Genomic DNA, 18,519 nt, shown 5'->3' with positions numbered 1-18,519 from the left:
CCGGCCTGGAACTGTCAGGATCCTCAGGACATACAGATGTTTTAAGTGTAGAGTAGAGATCAGTACAGCAGCGGGTTTCCACACTCAGAATAAGCTGAACTGCGAAAGGTTCATAGTAAAAGGGTTTTTCACCAACACCGTATCACTCCACTGAGATGCCGTTGCTAAGCAACGACTCTGACAGCTGTAGGAGACGCTCGAGCCATCTGAACGTATTTACTTTCTGTCGTCACCACTGAGCAGCTTTTCAGTCGGCAGCTGTGACAGAAGAACAGCTGAACAACCTGGAATCAGCCAGAAATGAACCCAACACCATTCGCCAAACTAAACGGGCTGTAAGAAGCTTTACAGACCGGCTGGAACAAAACAACATTAATACTGATCTGGACAAACTGACCAAACTGAGCTGAACCTGATATTGGGTCAGTTTTACGGCTCAGTCTGATTTGGTCCGACTCTGAAGATCAGACACGTCTGGCGAATGGTGTTGGGTTCATTTCTGGCTGATTCCAGGTTGTTCAGCTGTTCTTCTGTCACAGCTGCCGACTGAAAAGCTGCTCAGTGGAGACGACAGTTTGGGAATTTAGTGTAAGGAGCTGGAGAACGAACTGCCGGCTGAACAGCGAGTGGGCGGAGCTCGTTACCCTGACGTAGCAACGAGCTGCTCGTTAAGGAGCTCTAATTAGGAGGAAGGAGCTGAACATTAAAACATATTAAAGCCGCGTTCACGGCCAGTTTATTCATTTCTTACTGTATTTATTTAACTGCTGTATTAAAGCAGTAGAGCACTCGAGGAGGGAGTTATCACCAATAACATCACGGCTGGGATGATCTACAGACACCAGATCACAGCCGGGATGTTCCCTCTCGGGTTCTACTGCTTGAACATCATTCCTCTTACAGTAGAAGTCAATTTTCACCTCAAAAAGGCGGCGTACACGCTTAAAAAGATGGTTCTTCAAGGGTTCTTTAGTAAAGGAAATGGGTCTGTATAGAACCATGAACACTCAAAGACCTCTTTCTCTGCATCGTTAAAATGGTTCTTTAGATTGACGGAGAATGTGTTGTATATGGTTCTATACAGCACCAAGAGAAGAGAAGAACCCTTTTTAATGCTACATACCACACTTTTCAGAAAGATTCTAAACACAATCTCCGTCCACATGAAGAACCTTTTAACAATGCAAAGGGATTTTGAATGTTCAAGGTTCTATAGAACCACTTTCCCTACTAAAGAACCCTTGAAGAACCATCTTTTTAAGTGTGTACGCCACGTCTCTACTTCATTCTCTTAATGTTATTTGAATAAATGGCAGTACAGATGATCAATAACCTGTTCGACAGCCGCCTGCAGTCGTCTGGTCAAGTCTGCGCTCAGTTTCTCGGCTGCGTCCACTTTCTCCTTCTCTCTATCCAGCAGCTCCGTCTGCTTATCGTAATCAATCATGAGATTCTGTGAAGTCAAATCGGACACAACAAATACTAAAAGCATTACTAATTATTCATTATTCATTCATTATTCATTAATAATATTAGGAATTACTAATGCTGCCACTAATTATTCATTCATTATTCATTAATAATATTAGGAATTACTAATGCTGCCACTAATTATTCATTCATTATTAATTAATAATATTAGGAATTACTAATGCTGCCACTAATTATTCATTCATTATTCATTAATAATATTAGGAATTACTAATGCTGCCACTAATTATTCATTCATTATTAATTAATAATATTAGGAATTACTAATGCTGCCACTAATTATTCATTCATTATTAATTAATAATATTAGGAATGACTAATGCTGCCACTAATTATTCATTCATTATTAATTAATAATATTAGGAATGACTAATGCTGCTACTAATTATTCATTCATTATTCATTAATAATATTAGGAATGACTAATGCTGCTACTAATTATTCATTCATTATTCATTAATAATATTAGGAATTACTAATGCTGCCACTAATTATTCATTCATTATTCATTAATAATATTAGGAATTACTAATGCTGCCACTAATTATTCATTCATTATTCATTAATAATATTAGGAATTACTAATGCTGCCACTAATTATTCATTCATTATTAATTAATAATATTAGGAATTACTAATGCTGCCACTAATTATTCATTCATTATTCATTAATAATATTAGGAATTACTAATGCTGCCACTAATTATTCATTCATTATTAATTAATAATATTAGGAATTACTAATGCTGCCACTAATTATTCATTCATTATTAATTAATAATATTAGGAATGACTAATGCTGCCACTAATTATTCATTCATTATTAATTAATAATATTAGGAATGACTAATGCTGCTACTAATTATTCATTCATTATTCATTAATAATATTAGGAATGACTAATGCTGCTACTAATTATTCATTCATTATTCATTAATAATATTAGGAATTACTAATGCTGCCACTAATTATTCATTCATTATTCATTAATAATATTAGGAATTACTAATGCTGCCACTAATTATTCATTCATTATGAATTAATAATATTAGTAATTACTAATGCTGCCACTAATTATTCATTCATTATGAATTAATAATATTAGTAATTACTAATGCTGCCACTACTACTAATAATAACATCACTATAATTCCACAGCAGGTAAATGAAATCACTTTGATAAAATATTCCAAAAGCAGTGAAACGCCGTTCAGCTTTAAGAGCTTTATACCTTGTAGTCCTCAGCACCGTGAATGATGCCCTTCATCGAGTCTGACAGCTTCTCCCGCTCAGCCTTCAGAGCCTCCAGCTGCTCCTTCAGCTCAGAAGCCTGTTTACAAGGAGATTTAGCATTTTAAATACATGACATTAAAATATATACATTAAAAATCAACATCAAGTCTCAGAAATGAGCAAACGTGAACCAACAGCGCGCTAACAGAGAGACGAGGCTAGGAGGAAGATGTCAAACCTCCTTCTTGCTGATCTCCAGCTCCTTCCTGGCCTTCACAGCTACAGCTTTGATTTTATTCATGCGTTCGTCTTTCTCTTTACTCTCCTTCTCCAGGATTTCTATGAAAAATGATTTTGAAAGAAATGAATCATAGTGTTTGTGACTCAGTGCACAAAAACGATGAGTAAACAATCACTGATCTCATATTCTGCTGGGGACGATTCATCATTGATAAAGGCATCAGTCCCTGAAACGCCACCCAGGGTGATCAGTTATTAATCTCAGCGTTACTGAGCTCTGCTAAAGCCTGAGTAGACTGATAAATCAATGTGATCAGTTATTAATCTCAGCGTTACTGAGCTCTGCTAAAGCCTGAGTAGACTGATAAATCAATGTGATCGGTTATTAATCTCAGCGTTACTGAGCTCTGCTAAAGCCTGAGTAGACTGATAAATCAATGTGATCAGTTATTAATCTCAGCGTTACTGAGCTCTGCTAAAGCCTGAGTAGACTGATAAATCAATGTGATCGGTTATTAATCTCAGCGTTACTGAGCTCTGCTAAAGTCTGAGTAGACTGATAAATCAATGTGATCGGTTATTAATCTCAGCGTTACTGAGCTCTGCTAAAGTCTGAGTAGACTGATAAATCAATGTGATCGGTTATTAATCTCAGCGTTACTGAGCTCTGCTAAAGCCTGAGTAGACTGATAAATCAATGTGATCGGTTATTAATCTCAGTGTTACTGAGCTCTGCTAAAGCCTGAGTAGACTGATAAATCAATGTGATCGGTTATTAATCTCAGCGTTACTGAGCTCTGCTAAAGCCTGAGTAGACTGATAAATCAATGTGATCAGTGATTAATCTCAGTGTTACTGAGCTCTGCTAAAGCCTGAGTAGACTGATAAATCAATGTGATCAGTTATTAATCTCAGCGTTACTGAGCTCTGCTAAAGCCTGAGTAGACTGATAAATCAATGTGATCAGTTATTAATCTCAGCGTTACTGAGCTCTGCTAAAGTCTGAGTAGACTGATAAATCAATGTGATCGGTTATTAATCTCAGCGTTACTGAGCTCTGCTAAAGTCTGAGTAGACTGATAAATCAATGTGATCGGTTATTAATCTCAGCGTTACTGAGCTCTGCTAAAGTCTGAGTAGACTGATAAATCAATGTGATCGGTTATTAATCTCAGCGTTACTGAGCTCTGCTAAAGTCTGAGTAGACTGATAAATCAATGTGATCGGTTATTAATCTCAGCGTTACTGAGCTCTGCTAAAGTCTGAGTAGACTGATAAATCAATGTGATCGGTTATTAATCTCTGAGTTACTGAGCTCTGCTAAAGCCTGAGTAGACTGATAAATCAATGTGATCGGTTATTAATCTCAGTGTTACTGAGCTCTGCTAAAGCCTGAGTAGACTGATAAATCAATGTGATCAGTTATTAATCTCAGTGTTACTGAGCTCTGCTAAAGTCTGAGTAGACTGATAAATCAATGTGATCGGTTATTAATCTCAGCGTTACTGAGCTCTGCTAAAGCCTGAGTAGACTGATAAATCAATGTGATCGGTTATTAATCTCAGCGTTACTGAGCTCTGCTAAAGTCTGAGTAGACTGATAAATCAATGTGATCAGTTATTAATCTCAGCGTTACTGAGCTCTGCTAAAGTCTGAGTAGACTGATAAATCAATGTGATCGGTTATTAATCTCAGCGTTACTGAGCTCTGCTAAAGCCTGAGTAGACTGATAAATCAATGTGATCGGTTATTAATCTCAGCGTTACTGAGCTCTGCTAAAGCCTGAGTAGACTGATAAATCAATGTGATCGGTTATTAATCTCAGTGTTACTGAGCTCTGCTAAAGCCTGAGTAGACTGATAAATCAATGTGATCGGTTATTAATCTCAGTGTTACTGAGCTCTGCTAAAGCCTGAGTAGACTGATAAATCAATGTGATCGGTTATTAATCGCAGCGTTACTGAGCTCTGCTAAAGTCTGAGTAGACTGATAAATCAATGTGATCGGTTATTAATCTCAGCGTTACAGAGCTCTGCTAAAGCCTGAGTAGACTGATAAATCAATGTGATCAGTTATTAATCTCAGTGTTACTGAGCTCTGCTAAAGCCTGAGTAGACTGATAAATCAATGTGATCAGTTATTAATCTCAGTGTTACTGAGCTCTGCTAAAGTCTGAGTAGACTGATAAATCAATGTGATCGGTTATTAATCTCAGCGTTACTGAGCTCTGCTAAAGCCTGAGTAGACTGATAAATCAATGTGATCGGTTATTAATCTCAGCGTTACTGAGCTCTGCTAAAGTCTGAGTAGACTGATAAATCAATGTGATCGGTTATTAATCTCAGCGTTACTGAGCTCTGCTAAAGCCTGAGTAGACTGATAAATCAATGTGATCGGTTATTAATCTCAGCGTTACTGAGCTCTGCTAAAGCCTGAGTAGACTGATAAATCAATGTGATCAGTTATTAATCTCAGCGTTACTGAGCTCTGCTAAAGTCTGAGTAGACTGATAAATCAATGTGATCAGTTATTAATCTCAGCGTTACTGAGCTCTGCTAAAGCCTGAGTAGACTGATAAATCAATGTGATCGGTTATTAATCTCACCGTTACTGAGCTCTGCTAAAGCCTGAGTAGACTGATAAATCAATGTGATCAGTTATTAATCTCAGCGTTACTGAGCTCTGCTAAAGCCTGAGTAGACTGATAAATCAATGTGATCAGTTATTAATCTCAGCGTTACTGAGCTCTGCTAAAGCCTGAGTAGACTGATAAATCAATGTGATCAGTTATTAATCTCAGTGTTACTGAGCTCTGCTAAAGCCTGAGTAGACTGATAAATCAATGTGATCGGTTATTAATCTCAGTGTTACTGAGCTCTGCTAAAGCCTGAGTAGACTGATAAATCAATGTGATCAGTTATTAATCTCAGTGTTACTGAGCTCTGCTAAAGCCTGAGTAGACTGATAAATCAATGTGATCGGTTATTAATCTCAGCGTTACTGAGCTCTGCTAAAGCCTGAGTAGACTGATAAATCAATGTGATCGGTTATTAATCTCAGCGTTACTGAGCTCTGCTAAAGCCTGAGTAGACTGATAAATCAATGTGATCGGTTATTAATCTCAGCGTTACTGAGCTCTGCTAAAGCCTGAGTAGACTGATAAATCAATGTGATCAGTTATTAATCTCAGCGTTACTGAGCTCTGCTAAAGCCTGAGTAGACTGATAAATCAATGTGATCAGTTATTAATCTCAGCGTTACTGAGCTCTGCTAAAGCCTGAGTAGACTGATAAATCAATGTGATCGGTTATTAATCTCAGTGTTACTGAGCTCTGCTAAAGCCTGAGTAGACTGATAAATCAATGTGATCAGTTATTAATCTCAGTGTTACTGAGCTCTGCTAAAGCCTGAGTAGACTGATAAATCAATGTGATCAGTTATTAATCTCAGCGTTACTGAGCTCTGCTAAAGTCTGAGTAGACTGATAAATCAATGTGATCGGTTATTAATCTCAGCGTTACTGAGCTCTGCTAAAGTCTGAGTAGACTGATAAATCAATGTGATCGGTTATTAATCTCAGCGTTACTGAGCTCTGCTAAAGCCTGAGTAGACTGATAAATCAATGTGATCGGTTATTAATCTCAGCGTTACTGAGCTCTGCTAAAGCCTGAGTAGACTGATAAATCAATGTGATCAGTTATTAATCTCAGCGTTACTGAGCTCTGCTAAAGCCTGAGTAGACTGATAAATCATTGTGATCAGTTATTAATCTCAGCGTTACTGAGCTCTGCTAAAGTCTGAGTAGACTGATAAATCAATGTGATCAGTTATTAATCTCAGCGTTACTGAGCTCTGCTAAAGCCTGAGTAGACTGATAAATCAATGTGATCGGTTATTAATCTCAGTGTTACTGAGCTCTGCTAAAGCCTGAGTAGACTGATAAATCAATGTGATCAGTTATTAATCTCAGTGTTACTGAGCTCTGCTAAAGCCTGAGTAGACTGATAAATCAATGTGATCAGTTATTAATCTCAGCGTTACTGAGCTCTGCTAAAGCCTGAGTAGACTGATAAATCAATGTGATCGGTTATTAATCTCAGTGTTACTGAGCTCTGCTAAAGTCTGAGTAGACTGATAAATCAATGTGATCAGTTATTAATCTCAGTGTTACTGAGGTCTGCTAAAGCCTGAGTAGACTGATAAATCAATGTGATCGGTTATTAATCTCAGCGTTACTGAGCTCTGCTAAAGCCTGAGTAGACTGATAAATCAATGTGATCAGTTATTAATCTCAGCGTTACTGAGCTCTGATAAAGCCTGAGTAGACTGATAAATCAATGTGATCAGTTATTAATCTCAGTGTTACTGAGCTCTGCTAAAGCCTGAGTAGACTGATAAATCAATGTGATCAGTTATTAATCTCACTGTTACTGAGCTCTGCTAAAGCCTGAGTAGACTGATAAATCAATGTGATCAGTTATTAATCTCAGTGTTCCTGAGCTCTGCTAAAGCCTGAGTAGACTGATAAATCAATGTGATCAGTTATTAATCTCAGTGTTACTGAGGTCTGCTAAAGCCTGAGTAGACTGATAAATCAATGTGATCGGTTATTAATCTCAGCGTTACTGAGCTCTGCTAAAGCCTGAGTAGACTGATAAATCAATGTGATCGGTTATTAATCTCAGCGTTACTGAGCTCTGCTAAAGCCTGAGTAGACTGATAAATCAATGTGATCGGTTATTAATCTCAGCGTTACTGAGCTCTGCTAAAGCCTGAGTAGACTGATAAATCAATGTGATCGGTTATTAATCTCAGCGTTACTGAGCTCTGCTAAAGCCTGAGTAGACTGATAAATCAATGTGATCGGTTATTAATCTCAGCGTTACTGAGCTCTGCTAAAGCCTGAGTAGACTGATAAATCAATGTGATCAGTTATTAATCTCAGCGTTACTGAGCTCTGCTAAAGCCTGAGTAGACTGATAAATCAATGTGATCGGTTATTAATCTCAGCGTTACTGAGCTCTGCTAAAGTCTGAGTAGACTGATAAATCAATGTGATCGGTTATTAATCTCAGTGTTACTGAGCTCTGCTAAAGCCTGAGTAGACTGATAAATCAATGTGATCGGTTATTAATCTCAGTGTTACTGAGCTCTGCTAAAGCCTGAGTAGACTGATAAATCAATGTGATCAGTTATTAATCTCAGCGTTACTGAGCTCCGCTAAAGTCTGTGTAGACTGATAAATCAATGTGATCGGTTATTAATCTCAGCGTTACTGAGCTCTGCTAAAGCCTGAGTAGACTGATAAATCAATGTGATCAGTTATTAATCTCGGCGTTACTGAGCTCTGCTAAAGCCTGAGTAGACTGATAAATCAATGTGATCAGTTATTAATCTCAGCGTTACTGAGCTCTGCTAAAGCCTGAGTAGACTGATAAATCATTGTGATCAGTTATTAATCTCAGCGTTACTGAGCTCTGCTAAAGCCTGAGTAGACTGATAAATCAATGTGATCAGTTATTAATCTCAGTGTTACTGAGCTCTGCTAAAGCCTGAGTAGACTGATAAATCAATGTGATCGGTTATTAATCTCAGTGTTACTGAGCTCTGCTAAAGCCTGAGTAGACTGATAAATCAATGTGATCGGTTATTAATCTCAGTGTTACTGAGCTCTGCTAAAGCCTGAGTAGACTGATAAATCAATGTGATCAGTTATTAATCTCAGTGTTACTGAGCTCTGCTAAAGTCTGAGTAGACTGATAAATCAATGTGATCAGTTATTAATCTCAGTGTTACTGAGCTCTGCTAAAGTCTGAGTAGACTGATAAATCAATGTGATCAGTTATTAATCTCAGCGTTACTGAGCTCTGCTAAAGCCTGAGTAGACTGATAAATCAATGTGATCGGTTATTAATCTCAGTGTTACTGAGCTCTGCTAAAGCCTGAGTAGACTGATAAATCAATGTGATCGGTTATTAATCTCAGTGTTACTGAGCTCTGCTAAAGCCTGAGTAGACTGATAAATCAATGTGATCAGTTATTAATCTCAGCGTTACTGAGCTCTGCTAAAGCCTGAGTAGACTGATAAATCAATGTGATCAGTTATTAATCTCAGCGTTACTGAGCTCTGCTAAAGTCTGAGTAGACTGATAAATCAATGTGATCAGTTATTAATCTCAGTGTTACTGAGCTCTGCTAAAGCCTGAGTAGACTGATAAATCAATGTGATCAGTGATCAGTGAAGGTAAAGTGTACTTATGTTCACAGTCACTCAGTTTTTACTGAACTGCACACAAAAAACAGATAAACACACAACAGGCCTGTGAGGAAACGTTAATCTGTACAACCAGGAGATTAAACGGAATAATAAGCTCATACCCATCTGCCTCATATTCTCATGAAGGCTGGACGATCTGGATTCCTGAAAATAAAGAGCCATAACACTGAGTCAATCGAGAGTTTCTGGACACACAGAGAAGTCGAATACAGTCGCATCTATTCGGTGTTTTACAGGGACGTATCTGCTCTGCTGACGTTAATATAAACACGTTGATGGAATGTAGAATTGAGACCAGATCTGTCTGAAACAGCATTAAACACACTAATAAATAAAATATTTAAAACATGAATACAAATTTTTCATGCCTTGCCAAACGGACTACTGTTAAAACCGGCCGCATCAAAGCCTTCAATTAGGGCTAAAACAAAGCACCAATGCATCATCACGAGCATCGCCAGGGCCGCAGAGATTCAACGCTAGAGTCGAATACAGCTGACAGTAATATTAATATATATAACTGTTTATGAAGTTTGTTTAAAAATGTGTAAAAATCTTTACATGCAAACATTAAACCATTAAAATAATCCCATGTTCTGTTCACTGTCTATATTTCTCTACTGTGTGAACACCACCTCCAGCTACACCCTTAAAAAGGTGGTTCTTCAAGGGTTCCTTAGTAAAGAAAATGGTTTTGTAAAGAACCAGGAACACTCAAAGAACTCTTTGCATGATTAAATGGTTCTTTGCATCAGGAAAAGGTTCAGACTGATAGAGAATGTGCTGTAGATGATTCTATACAGAACCCAAAAGGGTTTTCTCTTGTTGCAAGCTTTGAAGTGCTACACAGAACCATGTTTAATAAGGTACTATATAGGGCCTTCTAAAGCACTTTCTGAAGAGCCCTTTTATGATGCAAACAACTCTTTGATCATGCAAAGGGTTCCTTGAGTATTCATGAGTCTTTGTAGAACCACATTCTTTACTAAAGAACCCTTGAAGAACCATATTTTGTAAGAGTGTACTTTAGGCCATTCGGTGCATTTTAAGCATAATTCCAAACGATCAAATCATCTGAATCATGGGGAAATCTGAGATTTCACACACTGAAGCATTCCTAAATGATTCCTAAAGAACCGTAATCTAATCAAATCACAGTGACGTCAAAGATTTAAGCCCCACCTTCAGCGGAACACAGTCCATACGTACCTGCAGATGGGCGATTTCTTCCCTCAGCTGGGAGATGATGGACTCCTTCTCGCTGAGCTTCTGCTGGAAACTTTTCATGTCATCAGTTTGTTGAGCACCTGCTTCGTCTGGAGGTTGAAGTTCTTTGACCACCAGCTCATCAACGACCTCAGTGACCTGAGAAGGCTTCTCGCACTGGGTCTCCGTTTCAGCGTGGTCTTCCCGCAGACTTCCCGTGTCTTCGTTTAGACGGCCATCTCGCTCCTGAGAGCGCATCTCGGTCAGCTGTGCCGCCTGTTCATCAAGCTGCTGCATCAAAATAGTCTTTTCTTCTTGAACTCTGGACAGGAGCTGGTCCAGCAGCACAGAAATCTCATCGTCTCCTCCTGAGGTCACAGAGTAGCTCTGAAGCAGTATCTCAGAGACGTGTGCTTGTGCGTTGAGAAGCCTTCGATTACTCATTTCCAGCTCCTTCCTCAGAGCATCTCTATCTTCTAACACAGACTGGAGATCTTTCTGTAGCTCAGCCTTCTCCTCCGTGATCGTCTGGAGTTGCCCGAGAGCTGCTTTAGTCTGCTCCTCCGTGGCCTGAAGAGCAGCACAGTCCTCTTCCAAGGCACTGCAGTGTTTGGCCAGTTGGTCTTTTTCAGCAATGGTGGTGGACAGTTGGGCCTCTAAATCAGCTACACAGCTCGTAAGCCTGTTCTTCTCCACTAAGGAACCCTCCAGAGCTGCTGACAGGTCCTCCAACTTCTGAAGACTGAGCTGGGCAGTGTCCGTCTGTCCAAATTCACCTTTGTTTCCTTTATCTGATGTTATTTCCTCAGGTGGCACCTGCTTCTCTTCGTATGAGGTCACAGCCAGAAGGTTTTCTGAAACCTCTGGAGCCAAACCTTCCTCTTGCTGCAGCTGAGGTTGTGGGAGATCTTCATTCGCGCTCAGGACTGTTTGAGAACCAGTCAGAGAACTTCTCAGTTCCTCTAACAATCTGTCTTTCTCGGTTAGCTGCTCTTGCAGCTCCTGGATGGACGACGCTGCTTGCTCTTTCATAACGTTGTACTGCTTCACAAAGTCACTTGTTTTCTCTCCGAGCTCCACCTCAATGTTCCGGAGTATCTCCTTGGTGTGCTCATATTCACCCATCACAGCGTTCTTCTCCTCGGAAAGCACCTCACACTTAAAGTGCCACTCTTTCAGCTCCATAACAACCTCTTTTTCACGTTCGGTGCTGCAGTTCAGGCGAGACTCTAGATCTTTCATTTCTGTTTGGTGCAGCTCTTTTAACGCTTGGAGCTGCTGCTCATGCTGGGCCACACTTACAGCTCCCTGCTCATTATCAGCAGGAGCGTCCTTCTCCGGACAGGTGTCTTCTTTGGTCATTTGCAGCTCGTTAATCTTGAACTCCAGCTCCTCCTTCTCCACGGTGAACTCTTCTTTCAGATGCTGCAGTTCGCTCTCAAGCTCAGTCTTCACGTTGCTGAGGAACGTGAGCTCCTCTTGAAGCATCGTGTTTTGGGACTGTAGGTCCTGCAGTGTTAACCTCAGCCTGTCCGTCTCATTCTCTGGTTCTTCTAGCGCTGAGGAATCCACCGTCTCCATCGTTCCTGAGGCCTTCTGGGCTCCGTTCTTATTGAGGTCCTCTTCCTCCTCTTGGACATCTTGGAGGAAGCTCTCTTTCACCGCGAGCTGCTCCGACAGCTCCTCCTGGATCAACAGCAGCCGCTCCCTCTCCATTTCAAAGTGCGCCGCATTCTCCTGAAGCTGCTCCTCCAGGTCTCTGAGCTCGGCCTCGTGCTCTTTGCTCAGCCTCGTGATCTCCTCGTGCAGGCTTTCCAGATCTTCCTGAGATTTCCGGAGCGCCGTTTTGTGAGATTCCGTCAGAGCTTCAGTTTCAGCAGCCCACTCTTTCTTGGCTGTTTCCAGATCCAGCTGCAAGCCAGAGATCGTTTTCTCATATTCTCGCCGAATGGCTTCTACACTGGAATTAAACTCGTCCGTTAGCCTCTGTCTCCGGGCTTCCTCGCTCTCCTTCTGCTCGCTCTCCCGGTTCTTAGAGCGCTCCAGCTCTTCTCTGTATTTTGCTTCAGAGGTTTCAAAGTTGTTTTCCATGACCTTCATCTTCTCCATGTGCTCTTTTTTGGCGTGGTCCAGTTTTTCTTGCAGGGCAGAGACGTTTTCCAGCGCCTCCTGTTGACAGAGGTCAATGAAATGGACGATGACAGCTATGTTTATCATATTAATACAGATGTGTTACAATCAAGCAGATGCAACAGAAAACCAAGAAATTCACAAAACAAACACGGAATTTTGCCTTTTCCGTCGCCTGCAGCCAAACTGTGAAAGACGAAACGAAACCTTTACACTTCAGGTCTTGTGCTGTGTGGCGTTGCTGTCTGATGGAGAAGTGGAGCGTTACAGTAAACGGGCGGCAAATATGGACTCTTTACTTTTAAACAGTCCATTTAACTTTAACTTCACTATTCAAATAAAATGATTTGCTCAGCATAAAAGAACTTTTTATACTCATTATATTACTGTTTACATTATAGAGTTATTATTACACAATATTATGTTTACTTATGAATATAAATATTGTAATTACTTATCATCGTGTACTATTTTGCATACAATTAGCATAATTATTGCTTTTTAATACACCTTAATTTGAATTCTGAAAGGTAATGAAAACTTTAACTGATAAATAATTTCCATCGCAAGTTGAATTAAAATACCAAACTGGGGTTTGTGCCCAATCTGGCAACCCTGTCCATGTTGCTGGCTCTGTCCCTTTAATCAAAAAAAGATTATTATGATTAGAAAGATTATTATGATTTTATTGATACAGATCATCAGGTGACCGCGTTTAACGTGTGAAGGAGCTGCTGGTTCCACTAAAATAGGAGCCAGGTCCGGATCCGGCTTGTTCCGGGACACAGTAAGCCCTGCTCCGTGTCCACACAAGCCATTCTGTTTAGGCTTTAACGATCCAGCCTTGGCAGCAGCAGAGACTTTCAAACACTGACACACCCAATCTTCCTGACTCGGAATTACCTGGAATTCACTCATTCTTTAACTTCTTCACTCAAATGAATGGACGGATTATGCGCAGTTTCCTCATAATCTACGGCGAAATAGTGACAAAACATAGACGACACTGATCTACATGCTTCAAAAGACGGTTCTTCAAGGGTTCTTTAGTAAAGAAGATGACCATGTTTCTTCAGATTGATGGAGATGTTTCTATGTACAACCTCGAAATAATAGAAGAACCTTTTCCAACACGTTCTAAATCACGCTGAAGAACCCTTTCATGATGCAAAGAGCCCTTTAACCATGCAAAGGGTTCTTTAAGTGTTCGTAGTTCTATATAGAACTATTTTCTTTACTAAAAAACCCTTGAGGAACCATCATGTTTAAGTGGGAACCAGATGCAAAGATCAGATTTCTGAGCAGCATTAATGTAAATCAGTGAAGGATTCAGGCTGAACAAACCGCGATAACCTGCAGCTTTACTCTTTAGAACCAGAGGCTCTAGATAAATGTAGTCATGAACTCACCTCTGCCTGCTTCTTCACCTTCTCATTCTCTTTGCGCAGCAACACGAGGGTCTGCTGGGTCTCGGCTTTCTCCAGCAGCACAGCGTCCATCCTCTCGGTCAGCTCCTGATTCAGGACAGGACTAATATATTACAGTGAACGTCACGCGCTCCTCATTTTTAATGTAAGTCAGCGGAACCAGATTTTCACCAAGGAATTCTGGGATTTATTAGTAAAGGAGCAACAGGCGCTTTCACATCATATAAAAACCCAAAAACGACAGAACCGGAGTCACGTGCAGCTTTAGTGACCTGTAACTGTCCAGTTTATAACACGGACAGCTCATAAAGCACAGCCCGTTTAATGAGGATGGGAAATGTTGCGCGTTACACGTGATAAACAACAACACACACGTAATAAATAGAATAAATCATCATAGTCAGCTTGTTTGTATTTACCTGTTCATAATGACATTTTAGACGGGAACTAACTGCAGGCGGATGGTCGACTGCGTCCCTCAGCACTAAATTTATGGTAAACGTTTAATTTCATTTACATTTACAGCTTTTAGCAGACGCTCTGATCCAGAGCGACTTACAAGAAGAGCTTTGTCAATCTAGAGAAAGTATCTTTGCTAGTTACCAGTAGCTTAGAGAGAAAGACGGTCCTGAGCTCAGATACTGATAGAAACACAGTCACTGAGACACCAAGAGAAAAGGAGCAGAGTTGAACGCAGAACTCTGAGCCATTCAATACAATAACAATAAACTACAATACAATAAACTACAATACAATAAACTACAGTACAATAAACTACAGTACAATAAACTACAGTACAATAAACTACAATACAATAAACTACAGTACAATAAACTACAATACAATAAACTACAATACAATAAACTACAGTACAATAAACTACAATACAATAAACTACAGTACAATAAACTACAATACAATAAACTACAATACAATAAACTACAATACAATAAACTACAGTACAGAGTGCAGGACAATAAAATAAGTGCAGCTTATAGTTCAATCCTCATTTAAGTGCTGTGTAAAGAGATGAGTCTTCATATTTTACATATTTCATGTAAAATATGATGATATTGCGCATCCTAGTGCCTCCTGTTAAACATACACACATTATATGAGTCTTATTGTCTTTTTGTTGAAGTTCTAATGTGAAGTAGCCGCTGAGAGACGGTGCTTTAGTCCAACTTCCCATTACAGCTACATTTTTAGAATGAATTTAATACGGATTTGCATAAACATCAGCCTGTAGCTCCCACTGGGACACCTGTGCTCATCATCAGTTCAGAGAGTTTCCGGTCAAGATGGCCAAGGATGTTTAAACTGGGATAAACTAAGCAGATCCGAGGCTGGACACTGTCCGATGATGATACGCTAGCGTGATGTGAGAAAACCAGAAGAACAGCTTTTAAGGATGGTCACCAGTGAGGAGCTGGACTTTCCCCTCCTCTGCTGCCCCTGCAGACGGGCAGGGTCGCCTACAGAGCGGCGCTAGTAGCTGTTAATGAAGTGATGCTCTTTTATTACAGGGTCTCATTTCAGAGGAAGATCTCAACCACTGCCTTGTAGCTCAGGAACAAGGGGCAGCGCTCCAAAACAAGGGGTAAAGATCACAACACCTGAGGTCCAGTCTCTATGTTGTTCTTTCCTTTAATGCATCACCTGTTCGTACACACTAAACACTCACCTGTATCACACCTGCGGTGTCTGAACTGCCACTCGGACGGGCCTTTAGACCTTCAGCTTCCTTTTCCAAATCTTCCAAAACACACACAAGCAAGTATGAGCAAGCGTTTGGACAACGGACTCAAATCACGAGCGGGAGCAGCAGCTACACCTTTAATCCGCCCACCTGAACATTTCGACTTCAGCTTCTGCATCACAGCCATCTGCTTCTTCGCAAACTTGATCAGGTCGTCTTTGGACAGCGTGTCCAGCTTCGATGAGCCACGACAGGGAAAACATCACATTAGAGACTAAACTGATTTCACTCTCATATACGCTGACCAGCCACTTCGTTAAGCCCACCTCCTTGTTTCTCCCTGTTTCTTTCTAATAGTACCTGCTCTGTGAGGGTCCATGGGGGTTCTGACCACTGAAGAACAGGGTAACAGAGTATCAGAGAAACAGATGGACTACAGTCTGTAACTGTAGAACTACAGAGTGCAGCTATACGGTCAGTGGAGCTGATAAAGTGGACAGTGAACGCAGAAACAGGGAGGTGGTCAGGATGAAGTGTCTGGTCAGTGTATCCAGTAACATCCTACATACAAATTAAAATGAACCGTACCTTAGATTTCCCCAGGCCTGGGGACGGACTCACACCCTCCATTTCACCGTCCCGCTGCAAACAAGCGAAGAAACAAAGAGACGTGAAACGATCACAGAAACCAGGAAACGTTCCTGCTGGTTCTGGTGGTGTCACAGAACAGCCTCTAATGGTTTTCTATGTATGACCTGATGGGTTGATATGACAGAGGACTCAACAGGTGCTCTGATTCTGAATGTACCTAGAAGTATTCCTAATGGGACCTACAGGTGTTCTACAGGAAAGTCCTGGTCTCTAATGGCAATCATGAAGCCAATTCCCATTAGAAATCAAAACCATCAGGTTTTCATCCTTTTTTGTGATCAAATGTTTTCATTTTAAGATAAAGCTCCAGTGTAATATCAAACACAGTGGGCAACAGGTTATCACGTTCGCCCCCGGTTCGATCCCGGGCAGAAACACGTCCGTGTCCGCCAGCGGCCGCTCCCTGCGTCCGGCTTGTCCTGCAGCTCTCGTATCCGCAGTTTCCCTCCGGGATCAACAGAGTTCTATCTATCTATCTATGCAGCACCCGGAGCACCCAGCCCCCCGTCATTCCCCGCACCACACATTCATCATTAAATAAGGAAAAAAAAGAAAATAAATCAATAAATTAATGTTATTTTATTTAAAAAATAATCAACTTAATTAACTGATTAATTAATTGGATATTTGATTAATTGAAATCCCTTTAAGGACAACAGAACAATTAAGAGAGAGACCAGAGCATTAAGAGAGATGACCGGTCACCCCAGTCCTCTGACCAATAAATCCAGTCAGATTAATTGAAATGCGTTCTAGATATCCCACTAGAACACTTAAATTCAACTCATTCAAATTCGGGGGCTGACCTGCTTAAGACCATAAGCGCCAATAGGACTAAAACCTTTCCTAATGGGAACAGCCTCAATGGTTTGGAATTGGCCTAATTGGCTTGAAAATCCCATTAGGGAACCATCAAAAGCACCTGGAGGTAGAACACCTAGACCAATAGAGTCCTTTACACTCTGATATCAACCCATTAGGACACAGAACACCATTAGTGATAGGACACCAGCAGGAACCAGCAGAACCTTTCCGTAATGATCACTCCACACAATCCCAGCACAGAAACCAGTCTGACCAACACTCGGCTCGTTTCTGTTGGTTCCTGATGGTTTTGTAATGCTTTTTGGCTTTTTTAATGGGTTGATATCACAGTGTAAGGGACGCTTTAACGCCTTACAGAGCCAAAGTGCTGAACTCAGTTCTACACCCTGAGACGAGCTCCGCTGGTCCACACCGAAGCCCTGCAGCCACTGAGCAGGGCGCCTCAGCAGGTAACAGCCTGGGGTGTTGAGGGTTTAACAGGCGACCAGAGGCTTCCACTCTCACTAGACCAGACCTGGTCCTGGTCCTGGAGACCCACCAGCGCAGCTCAGCTCAGTCCAGCCCAGCCCAGACCAGACCAGACCAAGCACACCTGATCCAGGTAATGAAGGCATTCAGGGCCATCTGAGTATCAGAGCCAGGTGTGGGAGATGTCCAGGACCAGGACCAGGACCAGGACCAGACACTCCTGCGTTTGATGGTTTCCTAATGGGATCTAAAGGTGTCCTACAGGAAACCACTAATGGTCACTAATGGTCAGTACTGGTACCCACTGAGACAACTGCCATTAGAAAGCCGTGATGTTTTACTCCATTAGGGTTCGTGGTGGTCCATTAAGGTGGCCCATTAGCCCCTCTGTAGCTCGGCTAATGCTGGCTCAGTAAAGCACAGCCGGGTTCCGCGTTGAGATGAAAGCTCACCTCCATGCCGCCGCCGGTCCGCGCCTCGCCTGCTGGGTAACTGAGTCCTGATCGGCTCATGAAGCGGTTCCGATGGTCATCTCAGCTGGACCGACTGGACCGACTTCAGCCGAACTAAGACTAAACCTGGAAACCGGACCTGCTTCACTTCCGCCTTCGTCAGCAGTGCGTCATGCCGCGGGGTGTGCCGAAAAGCGCACGGGCCAGAAAGTGTGCGAGCATGCGCAGTGCGCGGGAGGCGGGCCTGAGGGGCGGAAGCAGAGCCGGTCTATGAGGAGCCGCTTCCTATTTCCCCCATTATATCAGAAACAGGGCTGCTGAACAGCAGGGGGCGCCCGCGAGCGAGTCCTCAGTGAATGGGAGTGAATGGAACCCAACGGCTGAAAACGAGCAGTTAAAACAGCCTCTAATCACCCAGAA

The 18,519-nt window shown here is 41.4% G+C and overlaps 1 protein-coding gene across 2 annotated transcripts in view; it reads right to left on the bottom strand.

Annotated features, from left to right (window-relative positions):
- The window catches only part of LOC108440487 (GRIP and coiled-coil domain-containing protein 2), a 30,213-nt gene extending 11,961 nt beyond the window's left edge, over positions 1-18,252 (bottom strand). For both annotated transcript variants that reach the window (XM_017719363.2, XM_037539556.1), the window contains exons 1-10: positions 18,100-18,252; positions 16,292-16,345; positions 15,854-15,938; positions 15,689-15,759; positions 13,987-14,091; positions 10,451-12,616; positions 9,343-9,385; positions 2,963-3,063; positions 2,723-2,821; positions 1,334-1,453 (exon numbers count right to left, since the gene is read on the bottom strand). In XM_017719363.2, the coding sequence (XP_017574852.2) occupies positions 1,334-1,453; positions 2,723-2,821; positions 2,963-3,063; positions 9,343-9,385; positions 10,451-12,616; positions 13,987-14,091; positions 15,689-15,759; positions 15,854-15,938; positions 16,292-16,345; positions 18,100-18,159 (2,904 nt within the window). In that variant the 5' untranslated portion in view covers positions 18,160-18,252. The remainder of the gene's footprint in view (positions 1-1,333; positions 1,454-2,722; positions 2,822-2,962; positions 3,064-9,342; positions 9,386-10,450; positions 12,617-13,986; positions 14,092-15,688; positions 15,760-15,853; positions 15,939-16,291; positions 16,346-18,099) is intronic.
- Between the last annotated feature and the right edge of the window lie 267 nt (positions 18,253-18,519).

This window comes from Pygocentrus nattereri, chromosome 6 (assembly GCF_015220715.1).
Source record: "Pygocentrus nattereri isolate fPygNat1 chromosome 6, fPygNat1.pri, whole genome shotgun sequence".
Taxonomy (NCBI): domain Eukaryota; kingdom Metazoa; phylum Chordata; class Actinopteri; order Characiformes; family Serrasalmidae; genus Pygocentrus; species Pygocentrus nattereri.
Note: the sequence above shows the minus strand (reverse complement) of the source record. Positions and strands in the feature narration are given on the sequence as shown.